This window comes from Oryctolagus cuniculus, chromosome 7 (assembly GCF_964237555.1).
Source record: "Oryctolagus cuniculus chromosome 7, mOryCun1.1, whole genome shotgun sequence".
NCBI classification, from domain to species: Eukaryota; Metazoa; Chordata; class Mammalia; order Lagomorpha; family Leporidae; genus Oryctolagus; species Oryctolagus cuniculus.
The window spans coordinates 149,794,577-149,817,588 of NC_091438.1; the positions used below are offsets into that span (position 1 = coordinate 149,794,577).

At 42.8% G+C, this 23,012-nt stretch overlaps 1 protein-coding gene across 43 annotated transcripts in view; it reads left to right on the top strand.

Annotated features, from left to right (window-relative positions):
• EIF4G3 (eukaryotic translation initiation factor 4 gamma 3) overlaps positions 1 to 23,012 on the top strand; it is a 378,821-nt gene that overhangs the window by 182,691 nt on the left and 173,118 nt on the right. For 28 of the 43 annotated variants that reach the window (XM_070079134.1, XM_070079141.1, XM_070079144.1 and 25 more), the window contains 2 exons: positions 9,804 to 9,983; positions 11,632 to 11,746. In XM_070079134.1, coding sequence (XP_069935235.1) covers positions 9,804 to 9,983; positions 11,632 to 11,746 — 295 coding nt within the window. Of the gene's footprint in view, positions 1 to 1,838; positions 1,981 to 8,907; positions 8,929 to 9,598; positions 9,632 to 9,803; positions 9,984 to 11,631; positions 11,747 to 23,012 lie in introns of those variants that run through there. The other 15 variants (XM_070079133.1, XM_070079136.1, XM_070079140.1 and 12 more) reach the window with 4 other exon arrangements.

Genomic DNA, 23,012 nt, shown 5'->3' on the forward strand with positions numbered 1-23,012 from the left:
TCCTCATAAAAATTAACAATGTGTCATTAAAGAATCTCTTACCTGTGGCAAGCATTGAAACTGTGTATTTTCTTCTTGTAATTGGTTCATTTTGCAAAAAAAGATTTTTTTGAAGGGACAGCCATTATTATCCTGGAATGTTTCTTTATTGAATGTTGTGGTCTTATATTCTAGGTTGCGATATGTTTGTGTTGCTATAGACACTTTCTTAGATTTGGAAAGTAAAATAAATGAAGTCTTAGCTCTTGTCTCTGGGGCAGATCTGGTATGTCAGAGTTCACTGGATATGAGTAAAAGTCAGATCAAATATCTGTATGGTGTGAATACCAGAACTCTTACTTTTTTTTTTTTAACCCCAGAGCTTGATGTTTGATGTAAGTTAGGCAGCTTTATCTGGTATCTTGTTAATAAACAGCTATAGAATAGTCGTAATTGTACTTATTTGGGGTCAGCAAAACTAGGATTCAGTTTCAGCTTTACAGTGAATTTTCCTCAGACTTCAGCTTTCTTATTTGCAAAATGGACAAAATAGGCTCAAATGACATAATGCAGCATCTATTTCCTACAGGTGTGAGGGTTAAATTACCTTAACTGGCGTGTGTTAGGTTCTTGAAAGTTTGTGTAGCAGTGAGAAAACCTGCCTTTCCCCTTTCCCAAGCTATTTTTAATCTATAAATGAAACATTCCCTAAGGTTGCTTGTTTCCTGGACTCTGATCTCATGATCTGAGAGCACACCTCTTGTGCCTGACAAAATCCTTAGGGCTTTCTTTCCTCTGAATCACATAATCCTGGGGGAAGCACTGTGTATTAGAACTTTGTGTGAAGGTGGAAATGTTCTGTATCCTCACTGTTCACTACTGTAGCTGTGAGGCACATGTGACTGTTGAGCATGTCAAATGTGTGTAATGCAGATCCAGAGCTCTATTCAAGTAGTCAGATGGTTAGTGGCTGCCGTGCTGGACAGGTCAGCTCCACGGCTTCCGTCTCCTAATTCTGAGCGAGACCGTTATTGTGTAACATTTGCCATGTGAAGGGAAATACAGGAAAGATTTAGCATAGAATAACCTTCATTAGAAGTTGTTGCGAATCAGCAGAATACCAGATTGATATTCAAGTGATATCTTTTTAGGGAGACTCTTCACTGCTTTCTCTTCCCCTCCACTGCACCTTTTTTCCTAAGATTTATTTAGTTAGTTGAAAGGCAGAGTGACAGAGAGAGTGAGAGACAGAAAGAGCTCCCATTTACTGATTTACTTCCCCAAGTGGCTACAACAGCCAGGGCAGGGCCAGGCTGAAGCCAGGAGCCGGAAACTCTAATTGTTCTTCCAGGTGGTAGCAAGGACCCAACTACTTGGGTCATCATCCATGGCTTTCCCAGGCACATTAGCAGGAAGCTGGGTTGGAAGTGGAGCAGCTGGAACTCAGTCGGCACTATGGTATGTTCTGACATCATTGTAAACAGCAGCTTAGCCCACTGCACCACAGTGCCAACCCTTGCTTGTACCTTTCTAACTTGTCAAAGAATCATAGCACTATCATTAGACTTTTCAAAGATAGAATAAAAAAGAAGTCTTAATTGTAGGTCTTCTATTGATTTTCCTAATAGGCTACACTACAGACTATACAGAGCTAGGAATTTCAGAAGCATATTTTTTATTTTTTTTGCTTTGCAAATTAATTAGTACTCAATGGGAAAAGCTAATGTAATTTAATAGGATTTTTCTGGTTGCTGAAAATGAATAGGTAGATTTTCAAGGAATTTCTAATTGTGTAATTTGTTAGTGATATCTTTGTCTTTTGATGCTTTCAGTGAGCAAAGCCATGAAAAATTATAATTATCAGCATCTTCCAAAAGCATCTATTACCAGTGTTACTGGCCAGGAATCTTGGCAGTATGAATTACTGCATTTTTAGAAGAATTTAGAAGGATTTCCAAGAGGAAACACTTTCCTTCTGGCTTCTGGAGTGTTTCTGAGAAAGTAAGCAACCACGAGTACCTTACAGCCTGTTTTAAATGTATTCTCTGTGGATCTGCCTAAATACTACCTCAAATAAGAGCTGTTACCTTCCTCTGCAATTTTCCTGGCGTACTGATAAACCATTTGTGTTAGTCAGTCTTTCATAACTATCACAAAGTACCCGAAACACGCTCCTTTGGAAGAAAAAAGATTTATTTAGTTCACAATTTTGAAGGTCCATAGTCAGAACAGCACGGCTCAGGCCTAGGCTCAGTTTCTTGCAAGTGGCCCATGGAGAGAGAGATGGAAAACAGAGTCAATGGGAAGAGCTAGGGTTACTCCTTTTTTTTTTTTCTTAAGATTTATTTATTTATTCGAAAGACAGAGTTACACAGAGAGAGGAGAGGCAGAGAGAGAGAGAGAGGTCTTCCATCCGCTCGCTCACTCTCCAGATGGCCGCAACGGCCAGAGCTGCACCGATCCAAAGCCAGGAGCCAGGAGCTTCTTCCAGGTCTCCCAAATGGGTGCAGGGGCCCAAGGTCTTGGGCCATCTTCTACTGCTTTCCCAGGCCATAGCAGAGAGCTGGATTGGAAGTGGAGCAGCCGGGTCCTGAGCTGGTGCCCATATGGGATGCCGGCACTTCAGGCTAAGGCATTAACCTGCTGTGCCACAGCACCAGCCCTGAGGGTTGCTCCTTTTATAACACTTTCTTTTTTTTTTTAATTTATTTATTTATTTTGTTTAAGGTATACAAATTGCATTATATACATAGATTCAGTAACATAGTGATACTTTCCACCCTCCTCTCTCTCTTGCCTGCTCCCACCCCTCTTCCTCCTCCCTCTCCTATTCCAATTCTTATTTTTTTAACTTTTATTTAGTAAATATAAATTTCCAAAGTACAGTTTATGGATTACAATGGCTTCCCCCTCCCCATAACTTCCCTCCCACTCGCACCCCTCCCATCTCCTGCTCCCTCTCCCATTCCATTCACATCAAGATTCATTTTCAATTATCTTTATATATACAAGATTGATTTAGTATATATTAAGTAAAGATTTCATCAGTTTGTACCCACACAGAATATAAAGTATAAAATACTGTTTCAGTACTAGTTACAGCATTAATTCACATTGGACAACACATTAAGGACAGAGATCTCACATGAGGAGTAAGTACACAGTGACTCCTGTTGTTGACTTAATAATTTGACATTCTTTGTTTATGGTGTCAGTAATCTCCCTAGGCTCTAGTCATGAGTTTCCAAGGCTATGGAAGCCTTTTGAGTTCGCCGACTTCGATCTTATTCAGACAAGGTCATAGTCAAAGTGGAAGTTCTTTCCTCCCTTCAGAGAAAGGTACCTCCTTCTTTGATGGCCCCGTCTTTCCACCAGGATCTCACTCACAGAGATCTTTCATTTAGTGTTGTTTGTATTTTGTTGTTGTTTGGTTGTTTTTTTGTTTTGTTTTGTTTTTTGTTTTTTTGCCAGAGTGTCTTGGCTTTCCAAGCCTAAAATTCTCTCATGGGCTTTTCAGCTGGATCCGCATGCCTTAAGGGCTGATTCTGAGGCCAGAGTGCTGTTTAGGACATCTGCCATTCTATGAATCTGCTGTGTATCCTGCTTCCCATGTTGGATCATTCTCTCCCTTTTTTATTCTATCAGTTAGTATTAGCAGACACTAGTCTTAACAACACTTTCAAAAGAATTCAAGGGGGTGCACAAAAACTAACTTCCAGAGCTCGCCCTACCTCTTAAGGATTTTTTTTTTAATTTTTTAAATCCGTGCATAGCTTTTTTTTTAAAAGATTTATTTATATATTTGAAAGTTGGAGTTACACAGAGAGAGAAGGAGAGGCAGAGAGAGAGAGAGAGAAAGGGAGAGCTTTTGTCACCAGTTGGCCACAACGGCCGAAGCCAGGAGCCAGGAGCTTCTTCCGGGTCTCCTATACAGGTACAGGGGCCCAAGGACTTGGGCCATCTTCTACTGCTTTCCCAGGCCATAGCACAGAGCTGGATCGGAAGTGGGGCAGCCGGGACTCAAAGCAGCACCCATATGGGATGACAGCACTGGCTTTACTCACAATGCCACAGCGCCAGTCCCACCTCTTAAGGATTTTACAACCACCCTAATAGGGCCGCCCTGGGGAGCAACTCTCCAATCAGTGGATCCTTAGGGGACAGTTACCACATCCAAGCCATAACACTATTGAAAATAAAAAGACTTAAAATACATTGAAATGAGGTTTAAGAGATAATTCTTTTGTTGTACATGGTTCTGTGTTCTTTGCTCAGCCCTTTTCACCATTTTTATCAGTGACTTATAAATGACACACGTGCCTGTCAAATTTTCTGATGGTCATGTAGTTTGACCATCATAGCCCCCCCCCATCTTTAAATCAGATATGATGGATTGAATTCAGCCAGATAATCCTCAAAGTAACAAAATATAGTATTCCCAGATTTGCTTCAAAACACAACTTAAGAGTGCATACAGAAGCAAAAGGGAAACCTTAATGCCAGCTTCTGTGTAAGAAAATTGAAGAATTTTCTAGTAGTATAACTTGGTACTAAACAGTAGTCAAATGTGGTTGACGAAAGGACTGTTAAAACTCTTGGTTTCGGCCGGCGCCGCGGCTCACTAGGCTAATCCTCCGCCTAGCGGCGCCGGCACACCGGGTTCTAGTCCCGGTCGGGGCGCCGGATTCTGTCCCGGTTGCCCCTCTTCCAGGCCAGCCCTCTGCTGTGGCCAGGGAGTGCAGTGGAGGATGGCCCAAGTGCTTGGGCCCTGCACCCTATGGGAGACCAGGAAAAGCACCTGGCTCCTGGCTCCTGCCATCGGATCAGCGCAGTGCGCCGGCCGCAGCGCGCTGGCCGCGGCGGCCATTGGAGGGTGAACCAACGGCAAAGGAAGACCTTTCTCACCTGTCTCTCTCTCTCACTGTCCACTCTGCCTGTCAAAAAAAAAAAAAAAAAAACAACCTCTTGGTTTCATAAGTGGAATCATAATTGACAATAGTAAGAGAAGTATATAGTCCTTTAATTAAGCAGCAGCTATTTTTAAAGGGAAGTACCAAGTACATTCTAGGCAGAACCAAGCTGGCTGTTTGTGTGTGGTTCTTCATTTGGAGAGACGTTGAGCAGTGGGACCAGATTGAGAGCAAGAGCAAGCTGGTCAGGGAGTTCAGAATCTTGGTTGGAAGGATGAGTTGACTTAGGAAGGTGGTGGTTGGCTTGGAATTGAAAAATAAACAGTGGTGTGAAAGTTGGCATTGATGTCAGTCTTCAGGAAACTTGGAAGTCTGGCACCTTTGGAGAAGATTTGTACTGGCTTTAGAGTAGACATTCATGAATTGATTGGAACCAGTATCCAGAAAGATGTATGCCCTCTCAGGACTCCATTTAACAATGAAAAGGAGCTGCGACATCAGTTGCCAAAGTTTTATAACCCCAAGGGCATATTGTAGAAGACATGCCAACTTCAGGTATGTGGTTCGACTCAGAGACCTGAACTGTCCTTCCATCCAGGAGAGTGTGATTTCTGTTAGTGAGTCTTCCTCACTTGAATGAAAAGGAAGGGATTTAAAAGGATTACAAATATTTTGGGAAAGCCTATGGTTTACTGCCATGCCCACCGATATTTCTTGTACCACTTTTAAATCTAATTCTGCTTTTGTAATTGAATGGTTAGGAAGGAGAATAAAAAAGATGCTCCATCTCTTTTTGTTTTAATTTCAAGCCATTATACCTTTTCTGTCTTCTTTTTTTAAAACGATTTATTTATTTATTTGAGAGGCAAAGTTACAGAGAGAAGGAGAGACAAAGAGAGAGATCTGTCATCCACTGGTTAACTCCCCAAATGGCCCCAACTGCCAGAGTTGGAATTGGGCCAATCAGGAGCCAGGAGCTTCTTCTGGGTCTCTCACATGGGTGCAGGGGCCCCAGCTCTTGGGCCATCTTCTGCTGCTTTCCCAGGCTATTAACAGAGAGCTGGATTGGAATTGGAGTGGTCTTGACCAGCACCCATATGGGACACCGGCGTCACAGTTTTTCTAAACCTGTAAATATTAGAATCTCTACTGACATGTGTGTTGCTGTATTTTGAAGAGTACAAAACAAATTTCTGATAGCCTATCCTTGTAAAAGTCTTAGTGCAGTAAAATTGAGCAAAAGTAGGTCTTTAAGATGGTATGCCAAGGACCTAGAAGCATATGAACAAGTTTCAGTTAATTTGGAGAGAAAGAGAAAATTAGAGTGTAGGTAGAATGATATGAATTTTATGAAGTAACATGTAGAACATTTTTTCTTAGAAGGAGTCAGTTCTGGTTGAGGGATGTGTCACTCATTAGTATAGATGATGAAAGTCACTGCCGCCTCCCGTCAGCCTTTGTAGAGAACTAGTGCTTTGCTGACAGGTCAGACTCCATTTCATGAGATGCAGTGTGTATAACAGACCCAGGATCTGACTGTGTAGATTACAGACGGGGGACTCAGCAGATTATTTAACCTCCTGAAGCCCTCATTTTCTTTTTTTTCTTTTTTTCCTTTTTTTTTTATCTTTTATTTAATGAATATAAATTTCCAAAGTACGACTCATGGGTTACAATGGCTTCCCCCCCCCCATACCGTCCCTCCCACCCACAACCCTCCCCTTTCCCACTCCCTCTCCCCTTCCATTCACATCAAGATTCATTTTCGATTATCTTAATATACAGAAGATCAGCTTAGTATACCTTAAGTAAGGATTTCAACAGTTTGTGAAGCCCTCATTTTCCACATACATCTATTAGGATGCTCAAATCCATCTTTGTGTCAGAGGCCTGTTGTGGGGATGTATTGTAATCTAGTTAAAGTGTTTGGGGGAGTGTCTTGTAGCTGATTACTACCTGAAACATCACTGTTGTGACTTAGTGTTCTTGTTTAAACATATTTCTCCCTAACTTCAAAGTAGAAACCTTAGTGTTTAAAAATTATTGCACGTCAATATAAACACGTTCTGATTTTTTTTTTCTTATTTGACAGGTAGAGTTAGACAGTGAGAGAGAGACAGAGAGAAAGGTCTTCCTTCTGTTGGTTCACCCCCCAAATAGCTGCCACAGCCAGAACTACACCTATCCGAAGCCAGGAGCCAGGTGCTTCCTCCTGGTCTCCCAAGTGGGTGCAGACGCCCAATCACTTGGGCCGTCCTCCACTGCACTCCCGGGCCACAGCAGAGAGCTGGACTGGAAGAGGAGCAACCGGGACTAGAACCCGACGCTCATGGGATTCCGGCACTGCAGGCGGAGGATTAACCTAGTGAGCCATGGTGCTGGCCCATGTTTTGATTTTTACTAGCTCAGCTGTATATTAATATTGGGAGCATAGTTAGAAAAACTGCTTCAGAATCACCAAAAAAACTGTTACAATATGCATAAACCTTCTTGAATTAGATGTCTGCTCTTTTGGGTTAGATGTCTGCTATTTTGGTTAAGCTGGTTAAAAGTCCCATCAGAATAGTTGGAAAATAGTGATAAGAAAAGGCTTCAAGTATAAGTTTTTTAAAACTGTTAGAAAACTTTGTCCCTAACTTGTTTTCTTATTTTACCTCAATTGATAGATATGTTTTCTGTTTTCTCCTCACCAATGCTAACACCATGACTCTTCAAGGTGTTATCTGAGTGCTCTGACATAATTTGGTGATAATATGACTGAAGTAGATTCTCATCTGTGTCTGATGCTCTCCTTGTCTTGGCTGCCCTTTAGACTTGATGGAAAAGGATCTAGAGTATTAATCTTGGTATCCACTATGTCTGAAACCTAGTAACGCTCAGTAAAGTGAGCAGATAAATGACTATCCTCTCCTTGATTGTTGTGGCTCCTGATAAATTGTTATAAAAATGCATAATTTTATTTCTGAAATGTGTTTACAACTCACATATATTGATATATAATAGATTTTATCTGCTACATAGTCAAGAGAAGTCCAGTCCAGTAATGGAAGGCTGACTACGTCAGTGTTCTGTTCAGAGCTGATGTAAACTGTGTCAGTGAAGATAACTAAGAGCCTGTTGCTGGAGTTGTGACCAGTCCAGGTGCCTTTGTTAGCAGCTTTGCCTCTTGTGCTTTCTCTTCATTGCCATCAACTATTCCCCATGCCTTTCTGTTGGGTTCCCCCATTCACTCCTTCTCCCGCTGTAGCCTGTCTGTCTGTCGTTTTCCTTGACATAGCTCCTTAGGGCTTTCCTTACTCTGAAGCATGAAGGTTGAATGGAAATGAGCCTTTGACATTAGATGGCAGTTCTCCCACTTCAGCACAAAATGAAAAATTACTTAAGCCATCTATATAAGGTGCTAAAGAGTAGAATGGACGAGGCCTGAATAGGTCCAGATACCACGCTTGGCTTATTCAGAGTAGCAACACTCACAGCTGGCATCAGGAGGCAACCCAGGAGGTTTTGGAGCTTGACCACATTTTGATATTGTTACTATAATTCTCCAATTTAGAACTCTAAATAGCCTCTGACATCCTGATAAGTTGAAAAGACCATTTTCTTTCTATAAAGATTATCCCTGTTCAACATGGAGAGTAGATCGTAAAAAGCAACTTAATGCCAAATCAAACTGTAGGCATCAGTGAGAGTCCAGGATAGGAGTTGGTCTTCCCAACTGTTGTTGTGCCACCAAGTAGATATTTCCTTTGAAACTGATAAACTTGTGGCTACTATTGGAAGATTTGCCACTGAATTAATTTATTTTCAATTAAATGTGATTCAATTCTTTGATTCTGTGTGTGCTTGAATTCTCAACTGAGAATTTTCATTCTGATATTCCTTTCTTCTCCTATTATTACGAAGTAGAAAGATATTTTTGTTGAGCTGCATGCTAAGTCCGACCCCTTCCTACTGATCTGTAAGCTTTTCCATTGGCTTTCTTTCTGTTTCCTGCTGCTTTCTTGCTTCATTATTGAAGGGAGGATTCAGACCCATCCAGGTAACAAACTACTGGTTCTGCATGGCCTCTTTATTACCCTATCCTCTTGTTATTACAGTGCAATTGATTGATTGCTGATGACTAGATCCATTCATTTTGGAAATTTACAATTTCTATATTGCTTCAAGGCTTTAAAGCCTGCAGTGAGAACCATAAATAACTATAGGTACTGGTTGCCATTTGAGAGATTTGAGCTCTGCTCATTCTAAACTGTTGTTAGGTTTGTCTAGATTCTCCACTTTCATTGCACACTGTTCAAGAAAGCAAAAGTGGGTTCTGTTTAATATGGAGTTGTGCCACCTTTTCGGCGGGGGGAGGCTGAGTCCAGCATGTGACCACCCTGCAGGTGGTTTAATTTGATTTGACCTTGATGGCCTATGATGGAAATTGTTATATTCAGTGAGATTCCTTCTTCTTTTAAATATTTTGCTAATGACTTCAGTGGTGGTTTCTTAGAGAACTATTTTTAATTTTTAACAGGTTGATAATGAACCACCAATTTTTAATGAAAAAGTTGATGCTTTTATACAGTAAAATAACTTTTACAGATATATCCACTACCCCTTTTGTTGTGTCTTATTATACATTGTAAAATGAATAATTAAGGTACAGGACTTTTTATTTTAAAGCATCTGAGGCTTAAAAGTTGAGACAGCCCTTTTATTTTCAGATGAGTGACATTATTGATCGAACTGGACCCAAGGTGAAGTACTTTTTATGAGCCTACCCACAGACAATTTTGTTCTTTTTTCTTGTATGTATATATTTCTAAATAAGGTTGATCAGATGCTTATTAGTGGTAAAAAGATTAAGTTCAAGACAGCAGAGTTTTTATGTTCGTCTTTATTAAATTTTTGTTTCTCTTCCTTTCCCAGTTTTTCCAGAGGCCTCAGATACAGCCTCCTAGAGCTACCATCCCGAATAGTAGTCCTTCCATTCGTCCTGGTGCGCAGACACCCACCGCAGTGTATCAAGCCAATCAGCACATCATGATGGTTAACCATCTGCCCATGCCGTACACAGTTCCCCAGGGTCCTCAGTACTGTATCCCACAGGTAGAGTATCTCTTCAGACTGGGTTATCCAGGAACAGAGTGGGGATTAACTCAGATTCTCATAATTTTTTTTTCATCATCAAAATATTTATTAAAACCAAAGCAGGAGAGAACAGAGCTGTTAGGAAACAAGTCAAAGTGCAGATGGAGGGTGGGACGGAGCAGCCAGCTGACCACACGAGGGGCCCATGCAGTCTGGGCCCAAGAGGCCCCTCACTCGCCCCTCCTGCCCCCCCCTCAGTGAAGATCCCTCACTCCCCTCTCCCTGCTCACGGCCAACCTGGGGGACAGCTGGGGACCTGCAGTGACTCTCTGGGGAGGAACCACCCCCTCCATCACTCACGGCTGGCTGGCTGTCAGTCTATCTCCTTCCCTCCTTTTCCCAATAAATAAATCGCTCAGGCCTCAGCTCCTTCCGGGCGGGGTGAGAACAGCTCAGGGCCCCATCTCTGCTCAGGGACAGGGAGTCAGCTCTGCAGGCCTTCCTCCCTCCTACCCTTTGCTCATTCCCAGGCTACCCAGGAGGCCTTGATAAATAAATAACGCTCCATTAAAGCTTCGGTCAGGAAACCCTTAAGACAGAAGTGCTCACTGTCCTGTACCCTCACAGCCAAGGGCTCCCACCTGGCCCGCTCAGCACACAGGATGCTGGGGGCAGGGGGCTGCCCTGGGCCTCGTGGGGCCCCTGGAGCAAGGAGATGAAAGTGCAGTTTAAGCCTCCTCACACGCAGACACAGACGCACGCCACACACGGGGACACACTGGGGTGTGTCTGCAGTGCTCGCACAGATGTGTTCACCTTCATTCCCTGGTCCACACACACATTCTCACTGGATTTTTGGTGATGTGGAATTCTTTTTTTTTTTTTTTTTTTGCACAGGCAGAGTGGACAGTGAGAGAGAGAGACAGAGAGAAAGGTCTTCCTTTTGCCGTTGGTTCACTCTCCAATGGCCGCCGCGGCCGGCGCACCGCGCTGATCCGATGGCAGGAGCCAGGAGCCAGGTGCTTTTCCTGGTCTCCCATGGGGTTCAGGGCCCAAGCACCTGGGCCATCCTCCACTGCACTCCCTGGCCACAGCAGAGAGCTGGCCTGGAAGAGGGGCAACCGGGACAGAATCCGGCGCCCCGACCGGGACTAGAACCCGGTGTGCCGGCGCCGCTAGGCGGAGGATTAGCCTAGTGAGCCGTGGTGCCGGCCGATGTGGAATTCTTTCGTCAGTTGTTAGTCCAGCTGTTTTGTCATTTCCCATAATATTGTAAGGAGATAATTTTCCACCAAAATGGTGGAAAAATTGTTTTTAATCTCATAGCTTTTCCCCATCCCTTCCCTAAAACCAACTGCTCTAAAGTGACTCATTAATTAGGCTGTTACTCTGATGTTGTTTAAAGTTATTGAAAGCTACCAGCCTGAAACCATTTTACAGTGAGCTGCTGCCTGGCTGGGCAGCAGACTGCTGGACGGCTTTGTTTGAGGAACAACTTTCTCTTTATCCTCATTGCTTCTGGATGGCAAGCAGGCATCTTGACTGTGCTCAGCAGTTTGCCTTTACATTATTAAACGATTCTTTTGCACATACACAGAGAACCAAATTTTTCTGTAGTAAATTGTCTTCATTTTACCTATAAACGTCTGTACTTTCTCTTTTCTAGTACCGTCATAGTGGCCCTCCTTATGTGGGGCCCCCGCAGCAGTATCCAGTTCAGCCGCCGGGGCCAGGTCCTTTCTATCCTGGACCAGGACCTGGGGACTTCCCCAGTGCTTATGGTAAGTTGGAAAAGTCAAGCATTTTCTGCTGGCCTGTGATGTTTATTTCATTTTGATGTTTGGTGGGTCAGTTTGGTGGTAGGAAGAATTTTTAAATAAACACTGAAAACAGTTCTGTCTTGAAAGCTACTTTTTTAAGATAGTGTTTCAAGAAAAGAGTGCTATATAAACATTGAATCATGGTGCCTTCTGATAGAGATGGCAATTCTAATGGCAAGAACCTGTATGTCAGCATTCTGACATATTCTGCCAGCTCACTACTGCCTAGGTTTTTACTGAAGTCACACATTTGCCTCCCTTCCGTTATTTCTTTTCTCCAAGCATTTACCTTTCCTCTTCGAAATTTTGTTAATAATGATTTTTCCACTCTAATGTGATGTTTATTATTATTCAATCAATGTTATATCCCCAGCACCCAAAACAATGACCAACAGGCACTTAGAGAATATTCATAGAATGACTGACTATAACTCAATGAACCAATTTTTTTTATGGGGAAGTTTTAACAAATAATTCAAATGAAAATGCTTTGAAAAATTAAAAATATTTTTAATGTAGATAAAGATATAAGAGCTAATACTGAAATATGACGTAGTGAAATTACATTTTGCAACAAAATTTTACTGAATGCTACACTTGTTTAATTCCATAGAAAGTGAATTATAAATGATTAAAAAAATCAGTTGGTTGGCCGGCATCGTGGCTCACTAGGCTAATCCTCCACCTGTGGCATCGGCACCCCGGGTTCTAGTCCTGGTTGGGGCGCCAGATTCTGTCTCAGTTGCTCCTCTTCCAGTCCAGCTCTTTGCTGTGGCTCGGGAAGGCAGTGGAGGATGGCCCAAGTCCTTGGGCCCTGCACCTGCACGGGAGACCAGGAGAAGCACCTGGCTCCTGGCTTCAGATCGGTGCAGCGCACCAGCCATAGCAGCCACTTGGGGGGTGAACCAATAGAAAAAGGAAGACCTTTCTCTCTCTCTCTCTCTCTCTCTCTCTCTCTCTCTCTCACTGTCTAACTCTGCCTGTCAAAAAAAAAAAAAAAAAAAACACAAATCAGTTGATAATAGCAAGTGAAGCTTTAAGACTCAGGAAGCATTGATCTCTTTCTCTATCAACAAAGCACAGGCATAGTAAAATCTTAACTAGTTTAGGATACTGATCTATCCATTAGCCAGTTTCCTAACATTGAGATTTAATGGTTCAGATAACAATCTCTCTCTCTCTTTTTTTAAGATTTATTTGACAGGTAGAGTGACAGAGAGAGGAAGGGAAAGACAGAGAGGAGTCTTCCATCTGCTGGTTCACTCCCCATATGGCCACAATGGCCAGAGATGGAGCCAGGAGCCAGGAGCTTCTTCTGGGTTTCTTACGTGGATGGGTTCAGGAGCCCAAGCACTTGGGCCATCCTCTGCTCCTTTACCAGGCACGTTAGCAGGGATCTGGATCAGAAGTGGAGCAGCCGGAGCTCGAAGTGGTGCCCATATGATATGCTGGCATTACAGGCAGCAGCTTTACCCACTGTGCTATAACTCCCACCACTAGTAAAATTATTGATTTATATATTGGAAAGGCAGAGAAAGAGAGAGATCTTCCATAAGGTAGTTCACTCCCCATGTGACCCCAATAGTTCACAGAGAGAGAGGGAGAGCATATCTTACATCTGGTAGTTTACTCCCCAAATGACCTCAACAGCTAAGAGAAAGAGAGGGAGATCATCCATCTGGTAGTTCACTCCCCAAAGGACTCCAGCAGCTCTGAAGCCAGGAGCCAGAAATTCATCTGGTTCTCTCATCTGGATGGCAGGTGCCCAGATCCTTGTTTTCTTGGGCACATTAGCAGGGAGCTGGATTGAAAGTACAGCACTCATATGGGATGCGGGCATTGCAGGCAGATGCTCAACCTCTTGCACCACAACATGGGCCCCATAAAATTACTTTTAAGTGTAACATTGGCTACTATATTGTCTAGATCATTTTCTAGATTACTGTCTAATTCTATGTAGAGTTTTTTTGAAAAGAAAGATTGTAAAATGAGACTCTTAATGAGAATAAACAGGCTAAGATTGGCAATATTAATCTTAAATTACATATTGCAAAAAATGCAATTGTATCTTTTAAGTAACAAAATTTTTAAGGCATCTCACTGAACTATAGTCTGCTGTTTACTTACAGATCATGGAAATTACTTTAGGATTTTTTTTTTAAGATTTATTTATTTGAAAGAGTTACACAGAGAGAGGAGAGGCAGAGAGAGAGAGAAAGAAAGAGAGGTCTTTTATCTGCTGGTTCACTCTCCAATTGGCTGCAGCAGCCAGAGCTGTGCCAAACCGTAGCCAGGAGCCAGGAGATTCTTCTGGGTCTCCCACGTGGAGGCAAGGGCCCAAGGATTTGGGCCATCTTCTACTGCTTTCCAAGGCCATACAAGAGAGCTAGATTGGAAGTGGAGCAGTCAGGACTCGAACTGGCACCCATATGGGTTGCCAGCGCTTCAGGCCAGGGCGTTAACCCACTGTGCCATAGCGCTGGCCCCCACTTTTTGCTTTGGAATATGTCATCATCCCCAGTAAATTTTTTTTTTAATATTTATTTATTTGAAAGGCAAAGATACAGAGAGGCAGAGGCAGAGAGATCTTCCATCGCTGGCTCACTCCCCAAATCTTAAGATGCTGGGGCTGGTCAGATCCAAAGCCAGCAGACAGGAGCTTCCTTCTGGTCTCCCACATGGGAGCGGAAGCTCAAGCACTTGGGCCATCTTCTGCTGCTTTCCCAGGAGTATTAGGAGGGAGCTGGATTGGAAATGGAACAACCGGGGCTTGAACCAGTGCCCAGAGGTGGTTTTACATGCTGTGCCACAGCACCGCTCCCCCTGTAAATTCCTTTCTTTTTTTTTTTTTTAAATATCTATTTATTTATTTGAAAGAGTTACACAGAGAGAAAAGGAGAGGCAGAGAAAGAAAGAAAGACAGGTCTTTCATCAAATGACCCAAATGACCACAACGGCCAGAGCTGAGCCAATCCAGAGCCAGGAGCCAGGAGCTTCTTTCAGGTCTCCCACATGGATGCAGGGACCCAAGGACTTGGGCCATCTTCCACTGCCTTTCCAGGCCATAATAGAGAGCTGGATTAGAAGTAGATTAGCCAGGACTTGAACCGGCATCCATATGGGACGCAGGTTTCGGCTTTTAACCAGCTGTGCCACAGCACTGGCCCCTATACTAGCTTTTTTTAATACTAGAAAAAACCATCTTAGAATAATTTATATCATTAGGAAAATAACCAATTTAATGGTAAAAATTCAAATTAAAATGAGTCATTTTCTGGCCAGTGCCATGGCTCACTTGGTTAATCCTCTGCCTGCAGCGCTGGCATCCCATATGGGCACCAGTTCTAGTCCCAGTTGCTCCTCTTCAAGTCCAGTTCTCTGGGAAGGCAGTAGAGGATGGCCCAAGTGCTTGGGTACTTGCACCCGTGCCAGAGACCAGGAAGATGTACCTGGCTCCTGGCTTCGGAGAGGCATAGCTCTGGCCATGGCGGCCATTTTGGGTGGTGAACCAATGGAAGGAAGACCTTTGTCTCTCTGTCTCTCTCTCACTGTCTAATTCTATCTGTCCAAAAAAAAAAAAAAAAAAAAAAGTCATTTTCAAATAATCTCTCTCCTTACCCTTTAAAGAAATAATATTTAACAGTAAATAGTTTTCCATTTATATATAAATAACCTTTTAAAATATTTTCATTTACTTGGAAGGCAGAGCAACACATACACACACACACACACACACACACACAGAGAGTGAGCACACCAGGGTATCTTCCATCTGTCTATTGGTTCACTCCCCAAGTGCCAGGAATAACTAAGGCTGGACCAGGCCAAAGCCAGGAACCTGGAGTTCGTTTCAGGTCTCCCACATGGATGGCAGGGTCCCCAGCACTTAAGCCATCATCTGCTTCCTCCCCGATGCGTAGCAAAGGAAGACCTTTCTCTCTGTCTGTCTCTCACTGTCCACTCTGCCTGTCAAAAAATTTTAAAAAATAAAATAAAATAAAAATGAAAGGAAAAAAAGTGGAGATGCCGAGACTTTTATTGGCAGGTATCCCAGTCAGCTGCTTGACTCAGTAATCAGCCTTTATTGCTAATGGTTACATACTATTTGTAATATTCTAATATGTCCTGTCCCTGTCCTCTCCCATTTTACAGTATGTTCATGGACAATCATTTGGGCAAATATTTTAGCTTTAAAGTTTGGTACTGGTTAATATACTTTTTTCAGAATTTATCTTTGGACAGCTGTCCCGGTCTTACGGTCTAGAAGGCCTACACATTCCCCTTCCTGTCTCCTTTTCTTGGAATCTCCCCTTCTCTTAACTTTCTCCTTCCTGTTCTTCATTTCTTTGAGCCTGATGCATCTTCTTTTCTCTGCCACCTAAACTTCCTAATCTTGGGTTCAGGTTACAGGTGAAGTTGTGAAGGGGATTGTAGTTCTGGTTTCTAATGCAGGAGATCTCTTTTCTGCATCCTCTTGTGGAACTGGCAATGTGTGAATCCCGAGACATGTTCCTTCTTTGTGTGCTGCTGGAGTTTGTGCATTGGATTATCTACTTCCCGAGTGCTTGGCTGTGCATCTCTAGCTCTGCAGTTCACTCCTGCATACAAGTACTACCATTTCATATCTGTACCTACTTTGATCTTGAATAATGTCTCTCAAAGAATATTCTCACCTTCTTTGAAGTTCTGATACCAAGATCATGGAATTCTGCTGGTAGAGTATAATTCTTCCAGGGTTTCTACAGTTTTGTGGAAAAACAACTAATGTTATTTGTTCAGCAGTTCATTTTTCTTCCCATCAGTGTCTCTTATACTCTTTTATATATGTTATGTAGAAAAATACCTGATGAAGACTGAAATTGCTCGAGGCCAATCCTAGGGGTTAATGGGGTGTGATGGAAAAATTAGACTTGAGCGCAAAGCTATGTCATTGATGGTTGTAATAATCTTGGTAAAAAAGAAAAATAAAGATGGAGGGGCTGATGCTGTGGTGTAGAGGGTAAAGCCTCGGCCTGCAGTGTCAGGATGCCATTTGGGCGCCAGTTTGAGTCCCAGCTACTTTACTTCCGATCCAGCTCTCTGCTGAGGCCTGGGAAAGCAGTAGAAAATGGCCCAAGTCCTTGGGTCCCTGTACCCATGTGGGAGACCTGGAAGAAGCTCCGGCACCCAGCTTCATATTGTACAAACTCCGGCCATTGCAGCCACTTGGAAAGTGAACCAGTGGATGGGATCGAACACCTCTCTCTTTCTCTCTGCCTCTCTGTAACTCTGCCTTTCAAATAAATAAATAAATCTTTAAAAGAAAATGAAGACATTGAAGTGGTAAGAGGTCCTGCTCCCTTGCTTCAAACTCCAGGGCACTCCCCTGTCTTCCCCACCATAGTGTTTCTCCCTCTCCAGGTGTCTCTTTTTCACTTTTCCCTGAGTGTCTTGGTACTTGGGCTCTTTACTCAACTCATGAAGGTCAGGGAGTAGTCATTCCTCCTGTGGTGCATGGTGGGAGACTTTGATATCCAGGTTGAATTTGCTTGTGGGGCCTGTATTGCTGATGTGGTTGTGCGCTGGCACTGTTACTATTCTGGGGACAATATGTTGTTGGATTCACTGATTTTTCTGTGCCTCTGTGATGTTTATCATTCTTACTATGGAAAGGCTCTGAAACATTTTTTAGAGGACTTACAATGTGTAAGATGTTGTGCTGCACATATTTTGTGGAATGTACATGTTAAGATATTCTTGGCCGGCGCCGTGGCTCACTAGGCTAATCCTCCACCTTGCAGCGCCGGCACACCGGGTTCTAGTCCCGGTCGGGGCGCCGGATTCTGTCCCGGTTGCCCCTCTTCCAGGCCAGCTCTCTGCTGTGGCCCGGGAGTGCAGTAGAGGATGGCCCAAGTGCTTGGGCCCTGCACCCCATGGGAGACCAGGATAAGTACCTGGCTCCTGCCATCGGATCAGCGTGGTGCGCCGGCCACAGTGCACCAGCCGCGGCGGCCATTGGAGGGTGAACCAACGGCAAAGGAAGACCTTTCTCTGTCTCTCTCTCTCTCTCACTGTCCACTCTGCCTGTCAAAAAAAAAAAAAAAAAAGAAAGAAAGAAAGAAAGAAAGAAAAGAAAAAAATTAAAAAAAGATATTCTTGCCTTCCAGGAACTTAGAGTATGTCTCTTTGGTATTTGTGTGTGGTTTTACCTAAGAAGAAATTTAAATATTGGCTACAGGGGCTGGTGCTGTGGTGTAGTGGGTAAAGTTACTGCCACCTGTGGTGCTGGCATCCCATATGGTTGCCAGTCAAAGTCCTGGCTGCTCTACTTCAGGCTATATAGTCTGTGGCAACTATCAACTTGGCCATTGTGGTGTAAAAGCAGCAATATACAATACCAAAATTATAGTTCGTTGGTGTCTTTCAGTAGACCTTTATGTACAAAGCCCAGGGCTGCATTTGGTGCTTGGATTGCTGTTGATAGACCCCTGATATATACAAACCTGCCGCATTCCATGCCCAGGAAATGGAGGTCCAAGGATGTTAAGTAACTTGATAAGTGGTATGCAAAATTTCTTAATATGTTTAATAGAATTTAAAAAGTTCTTAAATGTCTCTGACTGTGTAAGGTGTCAAATCAATATATAAAAGAAAAGTTTGTTTGGTGAGGCAGATTTCTTTTGCTGTTGGAATCACAAACAAAATATTGTATGTGTTTCTTTTTACCTTTAAGAATGCAATCAAGGTTTACTTACTTATTTGAAAAGTAGAGTTACAGAAAGGGAGAGGCAGAGGTAGAGCAAGAGAGGTCTTCCATCTACTGGCTCACTCCCCAAATGGCCACAAAATTCCAGGGCTGGGCCAGACCAGAGCCAGGAGCTTCCTCTGGGTTTTCCACATGGGTGCAGGGGCTCAAGGCTTTGGCCATCTTCCATGCTTCCCCAGACACATTATCAGGGAACTGGATCAGAAGTGGAGCAGCTGGGATTTGAACTGGTACCCATATGGGATGCCAATGTTGCAGGTGGCAGCTTAACCCACTATGCCACAGCAATGGCCTCAAAAATATAATTTGAGATGCATGGAGACAGAGTCAACTCTCATCTGTTGCCTCTACTCTCCAAATATCCACGGTGCAACCTCCTCCTCTACCATTCCTGCTGCTGCGTCCTGGAGCCTGTAACTTACTCCAAGATTCTCACACACAAGTGGCAGGGATCCAACTACTTGAGTCATCACCTGCAGCCTCCCATATGTGTATTAGCAGGAAGCTAGAATGGGGAGTGGAGCTGGGATTCTAACTCAGCCACTGCAGTATGGTGTGGGTGATTCCCAAACTGTGCTGTGCCCACCCTGCTCATGTTTTACTAATTGTGTTTAACCTCAGTGTATCGATGATCCTCTTTTGCCAGCAGCCGTTGTTGGATGTGTGTGATACACCAGCTTCTTCCTCGTCATATTGACTCAGAGTGTTTCATAAGAAGTCTGACTTTTTTTAAGAAGTGGTTCACCTTTTTCATCTTATTTCACTTAGCTTGAAGTTACTGTAAAGTGAGCAGGTTATGTTACTTGTCTAGAAGCCTTTGAAATAAATTTTAGGATTTGGTTTCTGTATATAGAAAATAATGGCATAATGGGGTAGTATAGACTCTCATTTGATCTCTGCTCTGAGAATTGTTTAAACACTGCTACAGGGTGGCTAAGAGTGTTTGATATTTTTATATTGGAGTTATTGAAGACATGCCTTTTCCTTACATGTTTTCCAAATCTGATTCTCTAAGCCTGATTGGTACCTGCAGAGTTCTGGTACTGCAAACCATAACTGCTCCCAAGAAATTTCCACTTGAAAATGTTTGTAATGGTGGGTATGTTGATGATGAGAAGAATAGAGCCAACACTTTTGTTTTTGTTTTTGTTTTTTAAAGATTTATTTATTTATTTGAAAGTTAGAGTAACAGAGAGAGGAGGAGAGGCAGCAAGAGGTCTTCCATTGGATGGTTCACTCCCCAGATGGCCGCAACGGCCGGAGCTATGTCAATTGGAAGCCAGGAGCCAGGAGCTTCTTCCAGGTCTCCCACGCAGGTGCAAGGGCCCCAGGACTTGGGCCATCTTTCACTGCTTGCCCAGGCCATAGCTGGGAGCTGGATCGGAAGTGGAGCAGCCAGGACTAGAACCGGCATCTTTATGGAATGCTGCGGCGCTTCAGGCCAGCTGTACCACAGCGCCAGTCCTAAGCCAACACTTTTTTTTAAAAATAGTTTTATTTATTTGAAAGACAGAGTTACAGAGAAAGGTAGCCAGAGAGAGAGAAAGATCTTCCATCCGCTGGTTCACTCCCCAAATGACCACAACGGTCAGAGCTGAGCTGATCTGAAGCCAAGAGCCAGGAGCTTCTTCTGGGTCTCCCACATGGGTGCAGGGGCCCAAGGACTTGGGCCATCTTCTCCTACTTTCCCAGGCCATAGCAGAGAGCTGGATCAGAAGTGGAGCAGCTGCTACTCAAACCATCGCCCATGTGCGATGCCGGCACTGCAGGCTATGGCTTTAACCCACTGTGTCCCAGCATCGGCCCCGAGCCAACACTGATTGCTTATTTAGAACCAAGATTTTTTTTTTTTACTTTTATTTAATAAATATAAATTTCCAAAGTACAGCTTTTGGATTACAATGGCTTACCCCCCCCCATAACTTCCCTCCCACCCGCAACCCTCCCCTTTCCCGCTCCCTCTCCCCTTCCATTCACATCAAGATTCATTTTCAATTCTCTTTATATACAGAAGATCAGTTTAGCATACATTAAGTAAAGATTTCAACAGTTTGCACCCACATAGAAACACAAAGTGAAAAATACTGTTTGAGTACTAGTTATAGCATTAAATCTCAATGTACAGCACACTAAGGACAGAGATCCTACATGAGGAATAAGTGCACAGTGACTCCTGTTGTTGACTTAACAAATTGACACTCTTGTTTATGGCCTCAGTAATCACCCTAGGCTCTAGTCATGAGTTGCCAAGGCTATGGAAGCCTTTTGGGTTCACCAACTCTACCATACAACCCAGCCATACCACTCCTTGGAATTTACCCAAAGGAAATTAAATTGGCAAACAAAAAAGCTGTCTGCACATTAATGTTTATTGCAGCTCAATTCACAATACCTAAGACCTGTAACCAACCCAAATGCCCATCTACAGTAGACTGGATAAAGAAATTATGGGACATGTACTCTATAGAATACTATACAGCAGTCAAAAACAGTGAAACCCGGTCATTTGCAACAAGATGGAGGAATCTGGAAAACATCATGCTGAGTGAACTAAGCCAGTCCCAAAGGGACAAATATCATATGTTCTCCTTGATCGGTGACAACTAACTGAGCACCAAAGGGGAAACCTGTTGAAGTGAAATGGGCACTATGAGAAACAGTGACTTGATCAGCTCTTGTCCTGACTGTTGATGTACAATGTAATACTTTATCCATTTTAGCATTTTTTTTTGTTATAGTACTATTGGTTGAACTCTGTAATTAACACACAGTTATTCTTAGGTGTTTAAATTTTAACTGGAAAGTGATCCTTGTTAGGCATTTGGAAAACATTATGCTGAGTGAAATAATCCAGTCCCAAAGGGACAAATATCATATGTTCTCCCTCATCGGTGACAACTAACCGAGCACCAAAAAGGAAACCTGTTAAAGTGAAATGAACACTATGAGAAACGGTGACTTGATCAGCCCTCGCCCTGACTGTTGATGAACAACTTAATACGTTATCCCTCTTAGTTTTTTGTTTGTTTGTTTGTTCTATTTAATACTTTTGGTTGAATACTGTAATCAATACACAGTTATTCTTAAGTGTTGAAACTTAACTGAAAAGTGATCGCTGTTAAATATAAGAGTGGGAATAAGAGAGGGAAGAGATGTGCAATTTGGGACATGCTCAAGCTGTAGAGTTAGAAACATACCAGGGGATTCCAGTTCAATCCCATCAAGGTGGGATGTACCATTGCCATCTCGCTAGTCCAAGTGATCAATTTCTATTCACAGTTGATCATAATGATAGGAATAAGAGCCAAAGGGATCACATAAACAAGACTAGTGTCTGCAAATACTAACTGATAGAATAAAAAAGGGAGAGAACAATCCAACATGGGAAGCGAGATACACGGCAGACTCATAGAATGGCAGATGTCCTAAATAGCACTCTGGCCTCAGAATCAGCCCTTAAGGCATGCAGATCCGGCTGAAAAGCCCATGAGAGTATTTCAGGCATGGAAAGCCAAGACACTCTGGCAAAAACAAACAAACAAACAAACAAAAAACTAAATGAAAGATCTCCGCTAGTGAGATCCCAGTGGAAAGAACAGGTCATCAAAGAAGGAGGTACCTTTCTCTGAAGGGAGGAGAGAACTTCCACTCTGACTAGAACCAAGATTTTTGCCAGTATTAATCCAATACGTATCAAGTTTTTAATTTTGTCAATATTTCAATAACATTTATTTTTGAAGTTACAGTAAGTGGTGTTTATTACTCAATTTAAGTCCTTATAGGTGTTCTATATATAGGTAAGAGGTTGTAATAGGTTATTAACTACCTTTATATAAATTTTTTCTTGTTGCTGTGAGTCAGTTATTCCTGATCTTAATGAATACCAATTGTTCTGTTGGGTACCATATTTCTTCTGGCACCTATTAAGACTATTAACTCTAGCAATTTTCTTCTCACTTTCTTGTCACTGTTTTTCTTTCCTCTGTTGGCTTAGTCCCATTCGTGCACTCTTTTCATCCAGAACTTTAGGAACGACTGTCTGCCCTCCCTGTCTTCATTTTCTTTCTTTTACTGTTGAGCCCATCCAGAGCAGGCTTCATATCCACCACCTCTACCCAAACAACTTGTATCAGTGTCACCAGTGATTTCTACTTTGACACATCTCAGTTGACTTCTCAGCACTGTTTGTCATAAGTAAGCACTCTCATTCATTCTAGAAGTGTTTTTTAAATAATCTTTTAACTCCAGTTTTACCCAAATTTTAAATATTTGTAAATTTATTTAAAAGAGTTACACAAAAAGGAGAGACAGGGAGAGATCTTCCATCCGCTGATTCACTCCCCATGTGGCCAGGAACCAGGAGCTTCTTCCAGGTCTCCCACGTGGGTAACAGCACCAAACATTTGGGCTGTCTTCCTCTGTTTTTCCCAGGACATTAGTAAGAAGCTGGATCAGAAGTGGAACAGCTGGGACACAAACTGG